Source organism: Cupressus sempervirens, chromosome 1, assembly GCF_028749045.1.
Source record: "Cupressus sempervirens isolate cs-2001-9-10 chromosome 1, ASM2874904v1, whole genome shotgun sequence".
NCBI lineage: Eukaryota > Viridiplantae > Streptophyta > Pinopsida > Cupressales > Cupressaceae > Cupressus > Cupressus sempervirens.
In genome coordinates this window covers 524,756,882-524,775,386 of record NC_143118.1, presented here as the reverse complement: position 1 = coordinate 524,775,386, position 18,505 = coordinate 524,756,882, and the positions used below count along the sequence as shown (strand labels likewise).

Below are 18,505 nucleotides of genomic sequence, written 5' to 3'. Positions count from 1 at the left end.
ATATATCTCAATCTGGAATCAGAAAAGGGAAAAGTTGGTTGGATGTTCCTCTATGTGATAAGATTTTTGGTAACTTCTAGTTGTCTGTTTTTGGTTCCAAGGTCTTTCAATCTATCTGGAAGCCCTGGACTCAAGTTCGGTTTATTATTTCTAACAAAGGTGCCACTGGAGGTCTTCCTACTTATTTTGTATTAGATAGATCTATCTGGTGGGGAATAGAGGCTAACAGCAAACCTCTAGCACTTACCCAAAGCTGTTCTGGTAAGAAGTGGTATAAATTGGGCATTGTTCTTGTAAAGAATATGATGGTTGACAATAGGCTAGGGAACTGGGATGAAATCTCTGCTAAATACCACATTCCTAGAACTCAGATGAAAACATACTCTATAATTGCTAAAGCTGTGGGTAATTTTTTTCTAGGGCATTCTATGCATATTGAACAATTTTTTGCATTGGATCAAATGGACTGATGGATCTAGTTTTCATGCAATTCCCACTAAGCAGATTTATAACATGTTGAAGATGACTGCTCTATCTTTGAAAAGGTGAATCATGGTTGGGGACTGAAGTTCTCAATCTCCAAGTGGAAATTTATCTTTAGTCTTTTTTGGCACTCCCCATGTGAACCTCAGAAGTCTTGTTTTAGGTGGTTACTTATTTTAAGGAAACTTGTTGTTGACAAAACTCTCCCTCATGGTCTAGGTAATCCTATTGTCTGCGGTGTTTGTAATGTTCCTGAATCTTTTGAGCATTTGTTTTTCAACTGTGAGTTTGCCCATGATGTCTAGTTTTTTTTTTGGGTCTCCTATTGTGTGGAACAATAGACCTGGTCTTTCTTTGAGTGAGGCCTTAGCTAGTTTTGTGGAGTCCTTTGATCTTAAAGCCAACACCTTTTGATCTGTTCTGATGTGTGAAATATTGTGGTTTCTTTGGAAGGAGAGGAATGGAGAGATTTTTCAAAAGAGGAGGAGGCTGCTTACTGAATTTGATTGTGAACTCACTCATTTTCATATTATGGCACAGGTTGCAGTAGTCCTAGAAATATCCACAGACAAGTTTATGATGCTAATGCAGGAAAGCCAAATTATGATCCACAAGGAGGATATAATTTCATGCCAGTACTTTACTATCCACAAAGATATGCTCGGACGAAGAGAATTGGAAAGGTTACAGATTGATGATGAACCTGCTGACCTTAATAGAAAACTTCTTTACCAAGAATTACCAAGACCGTAATATTGACAAAGTGGAAAGACCTTTTTTGAGGATTAGAAAGGATTTGAAGGGTCTTTTCTTTTTTAATATTTAACTACTTATACAGTTTCTAGGTTACTTCAGTATACAAATGTATGTGCATAATAGATACTCCATGGATATTAAATAGCCACTTCTGAGGTCTTTTTGATGCTGACTGATGTTGTAACTCAGAAGTTATAGTTTACTGATGTAACTCAGCTTTATACTCTATGTTACTACAATAGAGAAAAAAAAAATTTACTCTAACTAAATAAGATTTAAAATGTGGATTGAAAAGTCAAAAGAATGAGGGATTTCATTTGTGCTGAAAAAGAGTTTGTTTTCTATGGAAGCAATCAAAACCTCAAGAATGTTTTCTAAATAACCAATGATTCCCTTGCCCATCAAATCCCATTCCCACTTGACAATTATAATAAATAACATAATGTTATGTGAAAACAAGTAAAATACCTGAAAACAAGAGGTGGTTGTGCTTGACCATCCAAGTTTTGCTTGTTGTTGATTCTATAGTCAACAATACCTTTGGCTAGGCGGTCAATGTTTGACATTGACTTTGGTAGAAGGAGACCTTCACTTGACATAAATATATTCTCACACCATGTTTTTGAATTATCAAAAGGTTCAAGGCACAAGTCAAGTGCAATAGACTGCAAAATATGTCAGTGTAAGTATCTATCAGATTTGGCAATGAATTGTATATGCTTCCACTTCAGACGTAAATTACTCTCTTACATGCTCTCACTATTCTAAATATTGAAAAAATGTTTTAAACATACAGTATGTTTTCTGACAGACTATGATCATTCTCCATCTTAACTACCATTTGTTCCAATATCTCTGACATACCGTCCTTACATTTTGAGAGATTAACCATCCAATAGGAAGAGAAGGCCCGTATACACCAGAGATAAATGAAAGAGAACAGTCCTTAATATCTCCTAGTCAAATCGATATTGACTTTGCTAGAATAAGACCATCAGACAAGAAATTGAAATATCATGTAATAGTCTGCAAGGTAAATTGCAGTTTAGGCATCTATCAGGCATGACTTGTACATTTTTCCATCTCACAAGTGATTTTTAAGCTTACGTGTTATCCATTAATAAAGGATTTGAAAAAATAAATTCATCTGTTTACTAGTCTATTGCAAAATTTGTTTCTGTTATGGAAATGGCAGACAAGAATTTATTCAAGGTCAAGTTCATTAAATGTAAATACAATGGTTTCAATGCTAAGAAATAGAATACTGTAACTCTAGTTCTAAGAGTTCTGAATAATAATTAATTCTGTTATTAACTTTCAACAAGACTTCTCAATAATTAATTAATTTTGGTATTTTCTGAATGTTGACAATTCATACAAAATGTACCAGGAAATATATCAGACTTATTTGTTTGGTGCAAATTGATTTGTTCTTGCCCAGGATTCAAAGATCTCCTGTACACATTTGAAGAGGGGCTGCTAACAATGTCAACTGCTGCAATGCAACACCCACGTTACTGTTTGTTGGTTGCAGATTTCAACTACAATTGTCTCCAATCTATTCGATCTGCAGCTTTTTCTGAAAAATCACTAGAGAGACCCCTGGAAACAAATTTTGATAACCACATCCACTGATATTTTCTGACTTTCACACTAATTTTTCCTTCAATTTCTTCTCAGACCTGATCTGCAATCTTTCCCAAAATATAGGATCCGCTATTGCAGATTGTTAATTTCAGTGAAATTCACCCAATGATTACAACTCCACCCACACCCAGCAACGATTCTGTTTTTTTTACTTCTAAATAGTTAGGAACGGCTTCCAGCAATTAAGTAAAAACCAAATCTGCACTCCTGAAAATGATCTCTCTGCTCTAAAAATTCTGATCTGCAATCAGGGCTAATCCTCTCTTGGCTCTGATCTATTTCTGATTATTTATTTACACTAAAACTGATTACAACTGCAAAGAATGAACTGTTCTGTACACTGGAAGACCCTTGGGTGTTACTTCACACCTACAGATCCTCAAAACTTCTTAGAGCTTTCATTCTCACAAAAAATGTTGATATTAAAAAAAGGCTTTGAATGCTACAACCTCCAAAACTTCATTTTATACTTTTCCATTTTTCCCTGTAAGAGCGATTTCGAATTAGGGAGTCGCACTCCATCTCATTCTTCTTCAGGTACATGGATCAGTGTTGTGTGGCTCTTTATCTCCAGGAACCTGGTTGAGGGATCACTCTTCCCAGTGCCTCCCATGCCCTTAATGAAATCAGCTCATTACCTCCTCGGAGATGATTCGCGGCACCAAGAAACACCTGGACTCACCTTCTTAGCCTATATCCGCGAGGCCACAGAGATCCTATTTACAGAGTTAGAGATCTAGATACACTCCCTCTTCTGGTTGGGTCACCTCCAGAGGCAGCAGCATGGCTGTCATCACTCCACTACTACTACCACATCTACAGCATACCCCTCTGTTTGGAGATTCTTCTCGGTCTCTTTGGCTTCTTAGCTTTGTTTGGTGTGGTGGGGTTTCCATTTTATTCATAGCTCACTCATGAATAACTGAATGCAATGATCTCTCGTCAGCCAATAAGTCAACACATAAAGTCTCCTAGTACTTTTGTCACAACCTTGGCCAGAAAAACAAGAAATGCCAAACATGTCCTCATACCAATGTATACAACAAGAGTCCACCCCGCACCCATATAGCCTAAACACTTTGATGCATACTCTATCCAAAACTGATCCTGGATTCACAAAAAACTCTTATTGCCTCACCCTGCTAATGGTATCAACAAAACTCCACCTAATCCAAAACTGCACCAAATGCTCCCGACTAAATTATGTCATGTGTGCAAAGTCCATCAATTATGAGCTACTGCAATGGCAAGGATTGGCACCCAATCAAATGTAAGTCATGTTGTAGAGCCTAAGCTTGGCCTCTAGTTCAAACAAAAAACTAATAATAGCATGTTGATGTTTACTTGAGTTTTTACGCTTTGTTTCGGGAAGGGTTTTACCACCTTGTTTATACTCTTCATTTTTGTGCTTGCATGGGCCTTGTTGTCTATCCCCTAGCTCGAGGAAGTTCTATGGGTTCCATGTGCTTGGGTGGTTAATCTTTTTGTTAGTGAGGTATTTCTTGTGTGCATGGATGGATCTTGCTCTTGTTCCTTTCAAAGGAGTCTACCTTACTTTGTGTCATGATGAGATGTGTTGTTATTTTCACTTATATAGTTGTACCCTCCCAGAAGGAGTAGTGTAATTATGGTGTAATAATCGCATATTGTTGCATTTTGTGTTAAGTTTAGAACCATAAATTAGAGAAACAATATTCTGAATCTCAAACACTCAAGAAACAATTGCACAATGATTTATCCTAGGAAAACCCTCCATTTGAGGTTGAAAAGCCCAGCCACACAAATATCAGTCCTTAATTGAATAATCAAAACTATGGATACAATGTTCTCAAGCTTAATCAAAAGATAAGACTAATCAGGGATTGTTAACTCTTAACAATCAAGAAGCATCCTTTTTAACAGATCAAGAAACACTTGCTTGGAATTTGCAATACATACTAAACCTTATGTATCTCACAGATACTTATGACAAAATGATAGACACACTAATAATGATTGTGCACAGATCATTCTTAACGATCAAGAAGCATCCCTTTTAACAGATCAAGAAACACTTGCTTAGAATTCGCAATACATACTAAACTTTATGTAGCAGACACCAAGCTCATTGTTGAAGATATGACATTTCTAACTGTCATTGAAATCATTGTTATACACACCAAAAAAAATCACACTCTTGCACTTGCAAAACAAGAACCACAAATCCAAGTGACTTGTCATACTAGCCATGGCACCAATAATCTATTACAAGAGTAACTCAAGAGGCAACACCTACTGCATCAAGCTGACAGATGTTACACGTGTCATTTCATATACAAAGAGTACTCAAACTTTATTAACAATAAGCCTTCGATAAAACATCAAACCTAAACAATAAATGGTATCAAACGGTCACTGCTAACATGAGAGACCCACCCAATCATATTCCCAACTGACGCTCTAAAAAAGATGAAATAATAAGCAGATACAATGATGTTTGAAGCATAATTAACAATAATTGTTCACCATTACCATAAAATCACACCAATATACGTTACAATAAACACCGCTATTCAACCACTCTCAAAGCTCAACCCCGCGAAGAAATACAATGACAAAGGTAGACCGAGAGGCACTGCAAGAGGTGAAATAAACACTTCACAGCAGATACAACCCATGTCGTTCTATATATTATCATCCACATGGTCTCATTCTTTATTAAACCTTTTGCAAAAAACAATAAATTCTGATGAAAATAGTAGACAATGGCAACAAAACCGCTATCAACAAGCATGGGAAAGTCAACAGTGCAGAATACTCCAAGATACATCAGTATTGAGAGTAACAGTTATGAGAGAGCCAATTTACCTTTATAATCTACTAAGTCTTGTTGAGTTGTCGCTCTACACGATGCTTAACGGCAGGAATCCTTGCAAGATCGCTCAAAACCTTGGAGTCGAACTCCTCTCTTGAAAAGTTAATCTAGGATCAACTCCAAGGTTTTGGGTGATCTTGCAACATACTAGAATCCCGCTCAATTGAAGACAAATGTGTATGTTCACGAGGAGGCCTTTGTTGGTTTGAATGATTTCGGAAAAGATGTTTGATCTAGTGTTTGAAAAAATAACCACAAAAGAGATATTTTTGGTTTTTTTTGTTTTATGATGAATGCAATTTATCGATGCAACTATATGAATTCCTATTTTAACCAAGTGTTAGCAAAGCAAATAACAAAGATAAGGTAACAAGAGATTAAAGCAAATAACTTGAAAGGGAAATTCCTAACGGACATAAACCATGGTAACAACACGTCTACGAATTGAATCATAAAAACACTAAAAGGTCACACAATCATAACAACACAATAAATCCATTGGCTCCATTATTATTCATGAACATGCATTCACAAAAATAACACACTCCGGCAAGAATAACTACACTCAGAATAAGAGCACTAATAGCATATATTATTGCATCAAAATAACAGTTTGGAGTACATATTACATCCATGTATTTATAAGAAACCATCTCCTCCCTTTGTGTTAGGAGTGAGAGCTCTTAAAATGCAAACTCATGCTAAAAACTAATAAAACAAATCTAATTATACACAAACTGACTCTCTAAATGGTGCTAAGTAGGCCTCCACCCTTGTTTATATCAATTAATGGGTGCATGAGCTTTTGCATGACTTAAAGCAATGAAAGAAGTAGATAAGAAGGAAGTTGTAATAGGATTTGAGTCATTGGAAGCTCTAAAAATGGAAGCTTGACCTTTTCTGAATGTTTCTGGGAGTTGAACTGCCGTCAAAATGCGTTTTCTGTGCATGGAATGCTCTTAAAATAACAACTGGCAGTTAACTATCGGCGTACTACTGCTTCTTCAAAATTGTCAACGCACCTCTAAGCACACCTTGATGACAGGTTCCAAAAATGCAAAATTGAATTTCCAACATCTGGGTTTTCTTCCCCTTTATACCAAAACGATGTCTGAATGTTTGCTCTTGAATTTCTTTATTATTTCCATTACTTGGGAAGCTTCCGGCAAATCCAAAACTCCATACTTATCCTTTCCTAATTGCCGATAACAGCTGACCTCTATCTGGGTTGCCGTAAAATCCTTAAGTTTGGTGTCCAACTCCAACAATACTTCTTCAGTCTTGAATGCTTGTCTAATATCTTCATCTAACGAAGCATCTTCAAAGGTTCCTCAAAATTATTGGACCACTGATTACACCATGTTGAGCTTGGTCTTTAACTTATCTTCAAAAATCTCAAGGCAAGTAGCATTATAGTACCTTTTTGCTTCCAAAATTTGCTTGAGTTTGGTCCCTTATCTTCTGAGTATCTGTGTGTAGTCCTTCCATGACTTTATTGTCGGCATATATTTTTTCGATCCAATCATCGAGTTTATCAAGCTCCTCAGCAGTTTACACTTTCATGAGTGTACAATACCTTTGACCTTTTATTGATTGGAGTGTCTGAAGGTCTTTTGCCCATGTATGTACCTCATCCATTAACCCAAAATCTTGTTTCACTATGGATACCAGCTTATCTACACTTGACTGAATATGGTGTAACAGGCTCAAATTCCCCTGTATTATTTGTACACCCTTTTCCTCAAAATTGTCACGCCACTGCTGACATGCTCCCAAAAATGAATCTAACTATACACTCCCCTTCTCCTTTCTCTCTAATGCTGCAGCAAGAGTGATCTTTGGATTATCCAAGTCTATCGGGCCCACAACACCAAGGTCGTGAACCAATGAATGTGATGATCTCTCGCCAGCTAATAAGTCAACACATAAAGTCTCCTAATACTTTTGTCACAACCTTGGCCAGAAAAACAAGAAATGCCAAATGTGTCCTTGTACCAATGTATACAACAGGAGTCCACCCCACACCCGTATAGCCTAAACACTTTGATGCATTCTCTATCCAAAACTGATCCTAGATGCACAAAAAACTCTTATTGCCTCACTCTACTAATGGTATCAACAAAACTCCACCTAATCCAAAATTGCACCAAATGATCCCGACTAAATTATGTCATGTGTGCAAAGTCCATCAACTATGAGCTACTGCAATGGCAAGGATTGGCACCCAATCAAATGTAAGTCATGTTGTAGAGCCTAAGCTTGGCCTCTAGTTAAAACAAAAAACTAATAATAGCATGTTGATGTTTACTTGAGTTTTTACGCTTTGTTTCGGGTAGAGCTTTACCACCTTGTTTAAACTCTTCAGTTTTGTGCTTGCATGGGCCTTGTTGTCTATCTCCTAGCTTGAGGGAATGCTACGGGTTCCATGTGGTTGGGTGGTTAATCTTTTTCTTAGCGAGATATTACTCGTGTGCATGGAACCTAGCACAACAAGAATCACTCCACAATCCTCCACAGATGCTCTCACCTCCTTTGTACCTACTATACCCATATCCTAGACAGATGTGACTACCACATCATCACGTCCCTCAATCCCAACCATAGAGGCAAACTCACCAACAACCACCTCAATATGCAACTAAATTGAGTCTGGGTCTGGTGTTGATTGTACTCGCTCCAACTCCACAGAGACCTCATCCGATCATGACTGTGACTCCTGGAGAGCCAACTAAGTATACTAAAGAGAATCCACAATCACCTCAAACTCATGGGTGAGCTCAACCACCTCCTCTTTCTCTAACAATGTCTCTGTTGACTAAAAAATTTGTAAGCCACTGTAACCATAGCTTACAAAATAGGAACGTTAGGCAACAGTGTAGTGAGATAAATCTCTTCTCTTAACAATAGGGAAGCTCCCTTCTTACCGTAGGTGGCTACAACAAAGACCTAACTGGAATTAACAAAAGGGTAGTTCACTCAATCAATTCCTCTTTCTTCAGAAATGATTTTATATTATCAACTACTACTTGCAATTAAACAAAAGGAATCTATTGCTATGGTAATACTAGTGGCTTGATAGCAATTATATCTTGACTTGCATGGTTGATAGTAAGAACCCAAAGTCTCCTACAAACAACCTTCTTGAAACAAAAGGGAGAATAGCTAACAAAGCTCAAAGTCTTTGTTCAACTATCCAAATATGAAATAATATACTAAAAAATCAAGCTCAAAGTCTTCAAATCCTAGTACTTGCAGCCACTAACAAACTGTAAAAACCCTCAATAGGCTATATCCTTAACAAACATCAATTTGCTTTTTCTAATCAACAGTTTGATATATTGTCAAACATTTGGCAAGCAAATTATTATCACTCAATAAATAATTCTTTAAATTCACAGCTCGCTGCTCACAATTTTAATTGATTAAGTCTTTATCAATTTGGACAAATGAACACCACTAAACAATTCAGAAGTAACTCTATAATTGATGGCAATGCTACTAATATCCAATTTAAAAATTGACTTTTGCAATAATGAACCTGGAAATTGACTTCTAACAGATGAAATATGGATTGCAGCTCTCAAGAAATAATCCAATTTAATCGCAGGTTCAGAAATGCATACTCCTCACTTATAATTGCAGGTGCTCTAAAACCTGGTTGCTGTCCATCAATAATTGATTGCAGCCTTTGTACAAAGTCTAGAATCACTGCCAAATACAGGGACGACAGCCACAGTACATTCCTCTTTAACCATGCCAAACAATAGACAATAATGGCATTCCAAATCACAAATTCTCCAGCCACAATGAAATTCCTAGGTACAGTACATAACAGATGGGAAATACTATAATTTAATTAAGACAATTCTCAGAATTAATTCACAATACCTCTACTGTAAATTACTAAGCACTTCTTAATTCCAAACTCTTATACTTCAGCAAGGGCAAAGAAATTGGCAAACTCAAAAACTCTTCGCAGGCAACAAAAGAAAATAATCAATCAGATGCTTTACTCATCAAATGGGCTCATATTTATAATCTCCAAATAGCACAAAGTTTCCCAAATGAACTTCACTTAAGAAGCTTCCCACACACAACATTAAAACATAATAAAGTGTCATTATAAACTAATTTATTAATTGCTTTTGGCTCCGAAAATGACCTTTTCCACCATAACTTCAAATTCTGACATGTAAGGCCGTTGTTTCTTGTTCCCATGATTTAAAAAATTTCGTCCCAATTCCGACGAGCTATGATACTGCGGTGATCAACCAACAACACTAACAAAAATAACAACCTCAACGTATTTAGATGAATAATAATAATAATTCACCCGTCTTGCGAAAACAACTAAACAAGTATCAGAATCGAAATCTGACAACACCAAAGTAATTCTGATGATGAAAGACGATGAATGAACCTGAGGGGTGACTTACTATAAATAGAGGCTCCCTCTAAGATTCTTTTAGCTCAAACCAAAAGCCCGAAATAAAAACTAAGGGCATCCTCCAACTCTGATTCAATTGCGCTCATCGGAACCAACAGATTGGCTTACTATAAATAGTAAGTCCCTCAAACAGAACCAAAACACACAATAGGCTATTGGAAAGCCTATTACCACACAAACTAAGACCCTCAAATCCTACTGCCAGCTCACGAGGGTCGCAATGGTGAACTGACCTGACCAACTGCAAGAACCTGCTAAAAATGGGGATATTACAGACCTCCCTCCCTAAGATTGCTTGTCCCCAAGCAATCCTAGAGAAAAATGGACATCACAATCCACCTGGATCCCAAAGGTAGAATTGCATACTATCCTTGTTGTGTACAAACAACTCATGTAGCACCAACACCCAAATAATAGACATCAACATCAAAATCATCTGGAAACCGACTCGAGGCGCTGATGAAGGCAAAAACTCATCAAAACTCAACCCAACTGAAATACCAACTCCGTCCACACCTGAGTCCCCATCAAACTAATACTCGCACCCAACTGCACTGTAGAGAGGGTAACAACCATAGGTACCTGAAACACTACCACCAACTCCAACCTCTACCAAACTGTCCTGGGTGTGTAGATACTGCAAGGGGTCTAATTTGCAATTATCAATCTCATCTGCAAAAGATGGTGCTGACCATCCCATAATGGATGTCATGAAACTGGAGCCAACCCACACCAACGTGAAACCAAATCCTCTACCTGTGGGTCAAAAGAAAAATGATGAGAACTCCTTACAGTGTAATATCAATAAAAACTCCCAATCTCTGTCAAAGGCTCATCATCAAACTAGGAATCAAAAGATGGCTCCAATCTTTGACTCCGAACTATTGGTCGACCAGGATCTTGGGCAATCTTCTCAACAAACCCAACCTCAAAATCTCTGTGGGAAAGCATAGTAGACAAAGTCTCTACAATTTTTCCCACCAACCTCTGAATAGTGTGAGAGCCTCCGATGAGAGTACCCTCAGATACTCTGTATGAATCCTCCCTCACATCTAAACTCTCCAATAGATACTCCATGAAGGACTCTGTGCAGTTGAAATTATATTAACCTACTCCCCTGAGACCCACTGTTGATCCCTCTGAAAATGTGGCACTACCATTTGTCCAATAGTACCAGCTGTATGAAATGAAGAAATAGATCCGCTTTCAGTAGAAGGAAGCAAATCACCATGAGAGCTTGTCTCCCCTAATGCTCTCACCTCCTCAATACCTACTGCACCCATATGTTGGACGGATGTGTCATCCAAATCATCACGTCCCTCATCCCCAACCATGGAAGCAAACTCACCACTAACCACAATATGTAACTGAACAAGGTTTGGGGCTAATGTCGATTGTACCCACTCTAACTCCACAGTAACCTCATCCAACTGTGACTGTGACTCTTGAAGAGCCAACTGAGTATACTAAAGAGAGTCCATTGTCACCTCAAGCTCCTAGGTAAGCTCAGCTACCTCCTCTTTCCCTAACAACGTCTCATAATAGGTGCTACCCCACTCCAGAAGGTAATCCCTGTCAGCAACTAACTGAGAGTAACTATGCTTCAAGATCCTGACAGCCTCTCGAAGCATATGAACCTCTGCTAGGGAAAGACTACTATCACCATGCTCATCTAACACAGGAGCACCCTAGCCAGATGTAGCTAGCATCGGACAAATAGCATAATAATGCTCAAGAGTTGAAGAAATGTCACTATCACTCACCTTCAGTTGACAAGTCACATGATGCCTCTATAACCCCTGCCTCCTATGCAAGCTCTCTGTCTCACTAACTGCACTATGATAGGAAACTGAATTAGAACTGCCCACCACAAGATCACTCATTGCATGTGTGCTATCGACCTTGCACAACTCTACATCCAAGATACAACTACTATGTACCTCAATCAACTCCTCATCTGAAGAAATAGAAGCCCTCACAATATCAATATCCCCACATGTCTTAGCTTCCACCTTAAAGGATAGATCTTGTAAACACTAATCCTAGGACCCATCCAAAACCTCCTTGGAGTCATCAACTAATACCTGCAAGGGATATCGTACTCGGTGCAATTCATAGCATCATCAAAAGTATCATCAGATGTGTCCATACTATCTGCATCCACATCTCCTAATAAAGCCTCAATTGCTGACACCTGATACTGCACACATGACTCAATGTCAAGTTGTGAATCAATAACACTAGAGCATGAACCCACATCTACTGACTCCGTTGTAACATACAAATCACCAACATCACAACTAGGTGACTCCATACATGCATTGGTCCCACCTAAGGAAGCAGTTGCCTCCTGTATTGGAGCAAAACTATGATAACTCACATACAGATGTCCAATAATAATCCCCTCCTCGAGAGAGCCAAAAGTGTCAATAATAACAACTGCATCAACTATCTTTGCACGAGCTGCAACAACTCTGGGAGCCTCAACCTGTTGAAGCTCAATGCTTCTATCCACCAAGGGTACTGACACATCTACTGATCCCTATGAAATGAGTCCATCATCAACACTACGAATGGGGCTAGCAAGTGTCGTACTAAATATAGGTACATCAACATCATGGACATCTGTCAGAAAAAACTAAAGCTTCCTTCCCTGCAACCTCGATGTCGGCCTTCTAAAGACGGAAACCATATACCGCATTGCCCTCTCAACTATCGAGGGATCTGACAAGCTCTCCGCCAACCTCTGTTGATGAAGCTTCAGTTTCTCCAAACTCTCCTGCAAGGAATTCATTTTTATGCTAACTTCCTCATTACTCCACTGACTTCTAGAACTGTCAGTCTTATGTCTGTCCATAGTTGGAGAAAATAAAGTGTTGGTCACTCTAGAAATCAAATCTGAAAATCTTCAAAGTCAACATTGAACAAAAGAAAAACTGAGTCCAATTCCTACAAGCTGGTAGGAAACCTCTTTGATACCACTGTAAAAACCCTCAACAGGCTATATCCTTAACAAACATCAATTTGCTTTTTCTAATCAATGGTTTGATATTTTGTCAAACATTTGGCAGGCAAATTATTATCACTCAATAAATAATTCTTTAAATTCACAGCCAAATGCTCACAATTTTAATTGATTAAGTCTTTATCAATTTGGACAAATGAACAACACTAAACAATTAAGAAGTAATTCTATAATTGATGGCAATGCTACTAATATCCAATTTGAAAATTGACTTTTGGAAATTTACAAGAATGCAATAATGAACCTGAAAATTGACTTCTAACAAATGAGATATGTATTGCAGCTCTCAAGAAATAATCCAATTTACTTGCAGGTTCAAAAATGCATACTCCTCACTAATAATTGCAGGTGCTCTAAAACCTGATTGTTGCACCCCAATAATTGATTGCAGCCTTTCACAAAGTCTAAAATCACTGCCAAATATAGGGACGATAGCCATAGTACATTCCTCTTTAACCATGCCAAATAGTAGACAATAATGGCATTCCAAATCACAAATTCTCCAACCACAATGAAATTCCCAAGTACAGTACATAACAGTCAAAAAATAAATTAAGACAATTCTCAGAATTAATTCACAATACCTCAGCTATGAATTACCAAGCACTTCTTAATTTCAAACCCTTATACTTCAGCAAGGGCAAAGAAATTGGCAAACTCAGAAGCTCTTCGCAGGCAACAAAATAAAATAATCAATCAGATGTTTTACTCATCAGATGGGCTCATATTTATAATCTCCTAATGGCACAAAGTTTCCCAAATGAACTTCACTTAAGAAGCTTCCCACACACAACATTACAACATAATAAAGTGCCATTATACTAATTTATTAATTGCTTTTAGCTCCGAAAATGACCTTTTCCACCATAACTTCAATTTCTAACATGTAAGGCCACTATTTTTTGTTCCCATAATTTAAAACTTTTCATCCCGGTTCCAATGAGCTATGATACTGAGGGCACCAACCAACAACACTAACAAAAATAGCAACCTCAGCGTATTTAGATGAATAATTATTATTATTCACCCGTCTTGCGAAAACAACTGAAGAAGCATCAGAATCAAAATCTGACAACACCAATGTGATCCTAATGATGAAAGACAATGAATGAACCTGACGGGGTGACTTACTATAAATAGACACTCCCTCCAAGATTCTTGGAGCCCAAACTGGAAGCCCGAAAGAAAAACTGAGAGCATCCTCCAACTCTAACTCAATTGAGCTCATCGGAACCAACAGATTGACTTACTATAAATAGTAAGTCCCTCAAACGAAGCCAAAACACACCATAGGCTACTGGAAAGCCTATAACCACACAACTAAGACCCTCAAATCCTACTATCAGCTCATGAGGGTCACAATGATAAACTAACCTAACCAACTGCAGGAACCTGCTAAAAATGGGGACATTACACAAACTAGATTAATCTCATTTAAGAAAGCTCAAAGTCTTCTGAAAATAGCATTAAACACTCAAATGCTTCTAAAAAGATAAGTAACAAAGATGAATGAATTAATGTAACATAAGAGACAATGATCAATTCCAAGTATCTCAACACAAAGTTTGGGAAAAACTTGCTTCCTTATTCACTTCAGAGATTTGCAACAAGAAATACAAAGCCTTCAAGTCACAAGAGCAGCCTTCTATAAAGCAAAAGATAATTATTTACAATGAACTCTCTTCTTTATATAGGAAAAACGAAGAGAGAAAGGTGGAGGAAAAAGTGGAACAACCTCAACCACCCATACTTATCCTAACTAACTACTTTGACTCTATTCAAAGTTGCATGCCTAATGCAATTACCACTTAAGTACATGAGTTGATTGTACAGGTACATGTTATCCTGTACTTACAACATAGATGCTCTTTACATGTAGCTTTCCTATTATTATTCTACTTAAAGCATATAAAAATCTGATTTGAAGTTTTCACTTGGTATCAATAAGCTCTTCAAATTTCTATAGGAGCTCTCGTATAGTTGTAGCATCTAGTTCTCCAGTGTGTTGTAAGATCGTGGTAACTTTCCTAAGTACACTTGCTGCTCTAGAGATATACTTGTTAATCTCCATTTGATCATGCAGATTCTTCAATGAACACTTCCAATTTGCAAACATGATCGTGGTAACTTTCCTAAGTACACTTGCTGCTCTAGAGATATACTTGTTAATCTCCATTTGATTATGCAGATTCTTCAATGAACACTTCCAATTTGCAAACATGTCAAACACACTCATGTTAAAATCATCCACTTCAAGTTGTACGCAAATGACTTGTAGACTCTGAGAATTTCTTGTTGACTCTTTACTCTATTGTTCTCAGTGATGATCTCCATTGACAACTCTTTGAAAGCTTCTTTGTTATTATTTTCTTGAGTAGATACCATGAGTATTGTTGCCTTGATCTCTTCTATGAGTTTTTGAAGAACTTGTTTCTCGTTTTCCATCACATGCACAAAATCATGGTACATTTCAATAGATGTAATAACATCATGTTGTTCCAATCACCAAGATCCCCGTCCAACAAATTGATGATTGAGTGATTTCAACATGCTATCCAATTTAGTAGAGACTTCTCTTTCTTTCCGCAACTCCCGGTATACTTCTCGAATCACTTGGATTCCCTCTTTTTCAATGTTGCTGCTCCATTCATCAATGGTATGTGCCTTCCTCTTCTCTCTTTCTATACATACAACTGAAACAGGTTCACTGCTTGTAGAAGATCTCTTCATCTCTTCAATGATCCCCAACAGACGTGCATTTTCTTCTTTGAGTTTCATTTTCTTTTCCCATAGTTCATTATTCTTTCGAGAAAGAAAGTTAACTGCCTCATGTGCATCCTATTGATAACTCAGTCTTGTTTGATTACCAAGTTCAACCCTTGTGATTCTGTAATTAGCAAGCTACACGTCTTCAGTTGATTTCTCCACAAGAGGTTCAACAACTTCAACATACTTGATGTGAATTTCATCAAAGACCACTCAAGAAACTGTCTTAGCTTTCTTATTCTTTGCAACCCTTTGTTTGATCACTTGTCTGTCATCTTCTTCAAATGGAATTTTGTCTTTTTTTCTCTTCTAGGTGATAGTGCTCAACCATGGAGGAAGACTGAAAGAAGAGGCATTGGCTAAAGCAGTAGTTACCATAGTTAACTCTGGATTACCTTGCATAATAGTGGGAACTATAGCTGGTGTCTCAGTCTGAATGGTCGTAAGAGGAATTGCTCAAACTGAGCTTAAGTTACATCAAGTAATGTTGTAGATTGAATAGTGGCAAAAGGAATCAACAAGGAATATGCATCAAAAACATTCTCAAAATTATTTTGGTCTCCTTGTGTTTCTAGTGCAAGTACGGCTGAGGACACAAGCAACACCAGTGTAATAGTCACAAAATCTTCAAAAGATGGATGCTCAATGGAGAATGCATCCATAGCAACACCTAAAGGTGAATCATGGGATTCACCTGATACTAGAGCCGAATCTAGAAGAGAAGTTGCAGTGAGAACTTCAAGGGGACATAAAGCAAGAGGTGATGACTTCTTTGATTTCCTTGCTTCATCGTCACTTGAGTCAACTTGAATCGACTGAGATTCATCTCTTTTCACCTCAAGTGCTCTCGAATCCTTTCCTCCTTTGATAGACAGCTTAGGCAAACTTTGAGAAAAAGACTCAAATGTTGATGAGTATGTGTTGTCTTTATCTTTACCCTTTATTTCTGATCTTAAATCAAACGGACCATTAGGATCAAAATCTTTAACATGCTTTATTTTGATGCATTCAAGACCCCTTCTCTTCATCCATGTATTGGTATTAGCAAATCCATCCCAAATGAACATATTTTCTTTGCATGACCATGTAGGAGGAAGAATGGGTAACTTCTCCACATCATGCTAGATATATTCAGGATCTAAAATTTGATCATCATCTTCAAAACTAGGAGGAATTGATGCCAAGTTGAAACCTACAATCTACTTTATAGTCAACCGAGTACAATCCATACATTGTACATCCACCTCGGTACGTACATCAAACCAGAGATGATCTAGACAATGTATGTGCAAAAACTGCTTTCTCATCTTGTCATGCAACCCTCTCCAATCAAAACAACGCCTGGCTGCAAACTTTTCCAGCGTGATCCTTTGGAGTTCAAACTCCATATTGATGTAGAGCCTCACCTTGGAAAACTTAGGAGGAAATAACTCACTCAACTAAGTCTGCATCAAGGGATTCGTGTACCTTCAAGATCAATAATTCTTCTTAACCCAAATTAACATCTATCTGATCCTCTTAATACCAACAGTGCATTATTGCGATAGGAGCCCATTTGACCTCCTGTAGCAACATTAGCTTTCTTGCACAAACTAAATGGAAACCGACCGAACTCTTCTTTATTGTAATTGAAATACATAGACAACTTTAGTCACCTTCGAATGTAAAACAGAGAACCCAAACCGATCACAAACTGACCATCAAATAATATTAATCTGTTTTCTAACATATACCACCTTTCTACATGCATGGCTTTAGAGCTTGATAACAGACAGACCTTCGACCATGGAATTCTCTATCACTAACAAAATCAGCAAATCCCTTATTCGAACCAACCTTTACAAATGTCACATATCAACTATGTGATTTCAGCACATCAGTGAATACATGAAGATATTCACCGTGATCACGAGTTTCCTTCCACGCAGACACGGACAGAAACAACTGAAAAAAAAAAAAAAAACACAAATGAAGACAAACATTTAATACACAACCCCCTACGATCCCAAAAAATAGATCGCAAATAGTCTAAACGACTCCCATGTACTACCACGACCCTCAAAATAGCATGCAATTACATTCAACAACTCTAAAATCGAGTTTCCTGGAATAAATTTCCAAACTAGAAACTTAATTTGAATTCACACCCAGACAAATATTTCATTAACCTACAAATATGTTATCGACATGCTCTCAGAATTCAATGTTTCGATTTAGGAAAGAAAATAAGAAAGAAAACACATCCAACTCGAAAACCCACGAAAGATCAGGAAAACTCAAAATTCTTTCTATTCTCTTATGTCGTGCCCTATCCTCTATTCAGTTAAAAAATCCATCTTTTTCATACTTTCTCATCTCAGTGACTAGGAAGATGAAACACCAACACAAAAACAAGAAAACAAAAAACCATTTTTCAAATCATGAAGGATCTGTCAAAAATCAAAATCTGCCGCCAACTTTTCCAGTTGTTTGAAGCTTCTTGTAGTCATCCATTACTTAGCTGGCTTAATTATTTCGAACACATGCA

The 18,505-nt window shown here is 37.5% G+C and overlaps 1 protein-coding gene across 2 annotated transcripts in view; it reads right to left on the bottom strand.

The window, feature by feature from the left end:
- The window catches only part of LOC149578526 (type 2 DNA topoisomerase 6 subunit B-like), a 125,213-nt gene that overhangs the window by 72,363 nt on the left and 34,345 nt on the right, over positions 1-18,505 (bottom strand). For both annotated transcript variants that reach the window (XM_089829642.1, XM_089829649.1), the window contains exon 8: positions 1,708-1,904. In XM_089829642.1, the coding sequence (XP_089685768.1) occupies positions 1,708-1,904 (197 nt within the window). The remainder of the gene's footprint in view (positions 1-1,707; positions 1,905-18,505) is intronic.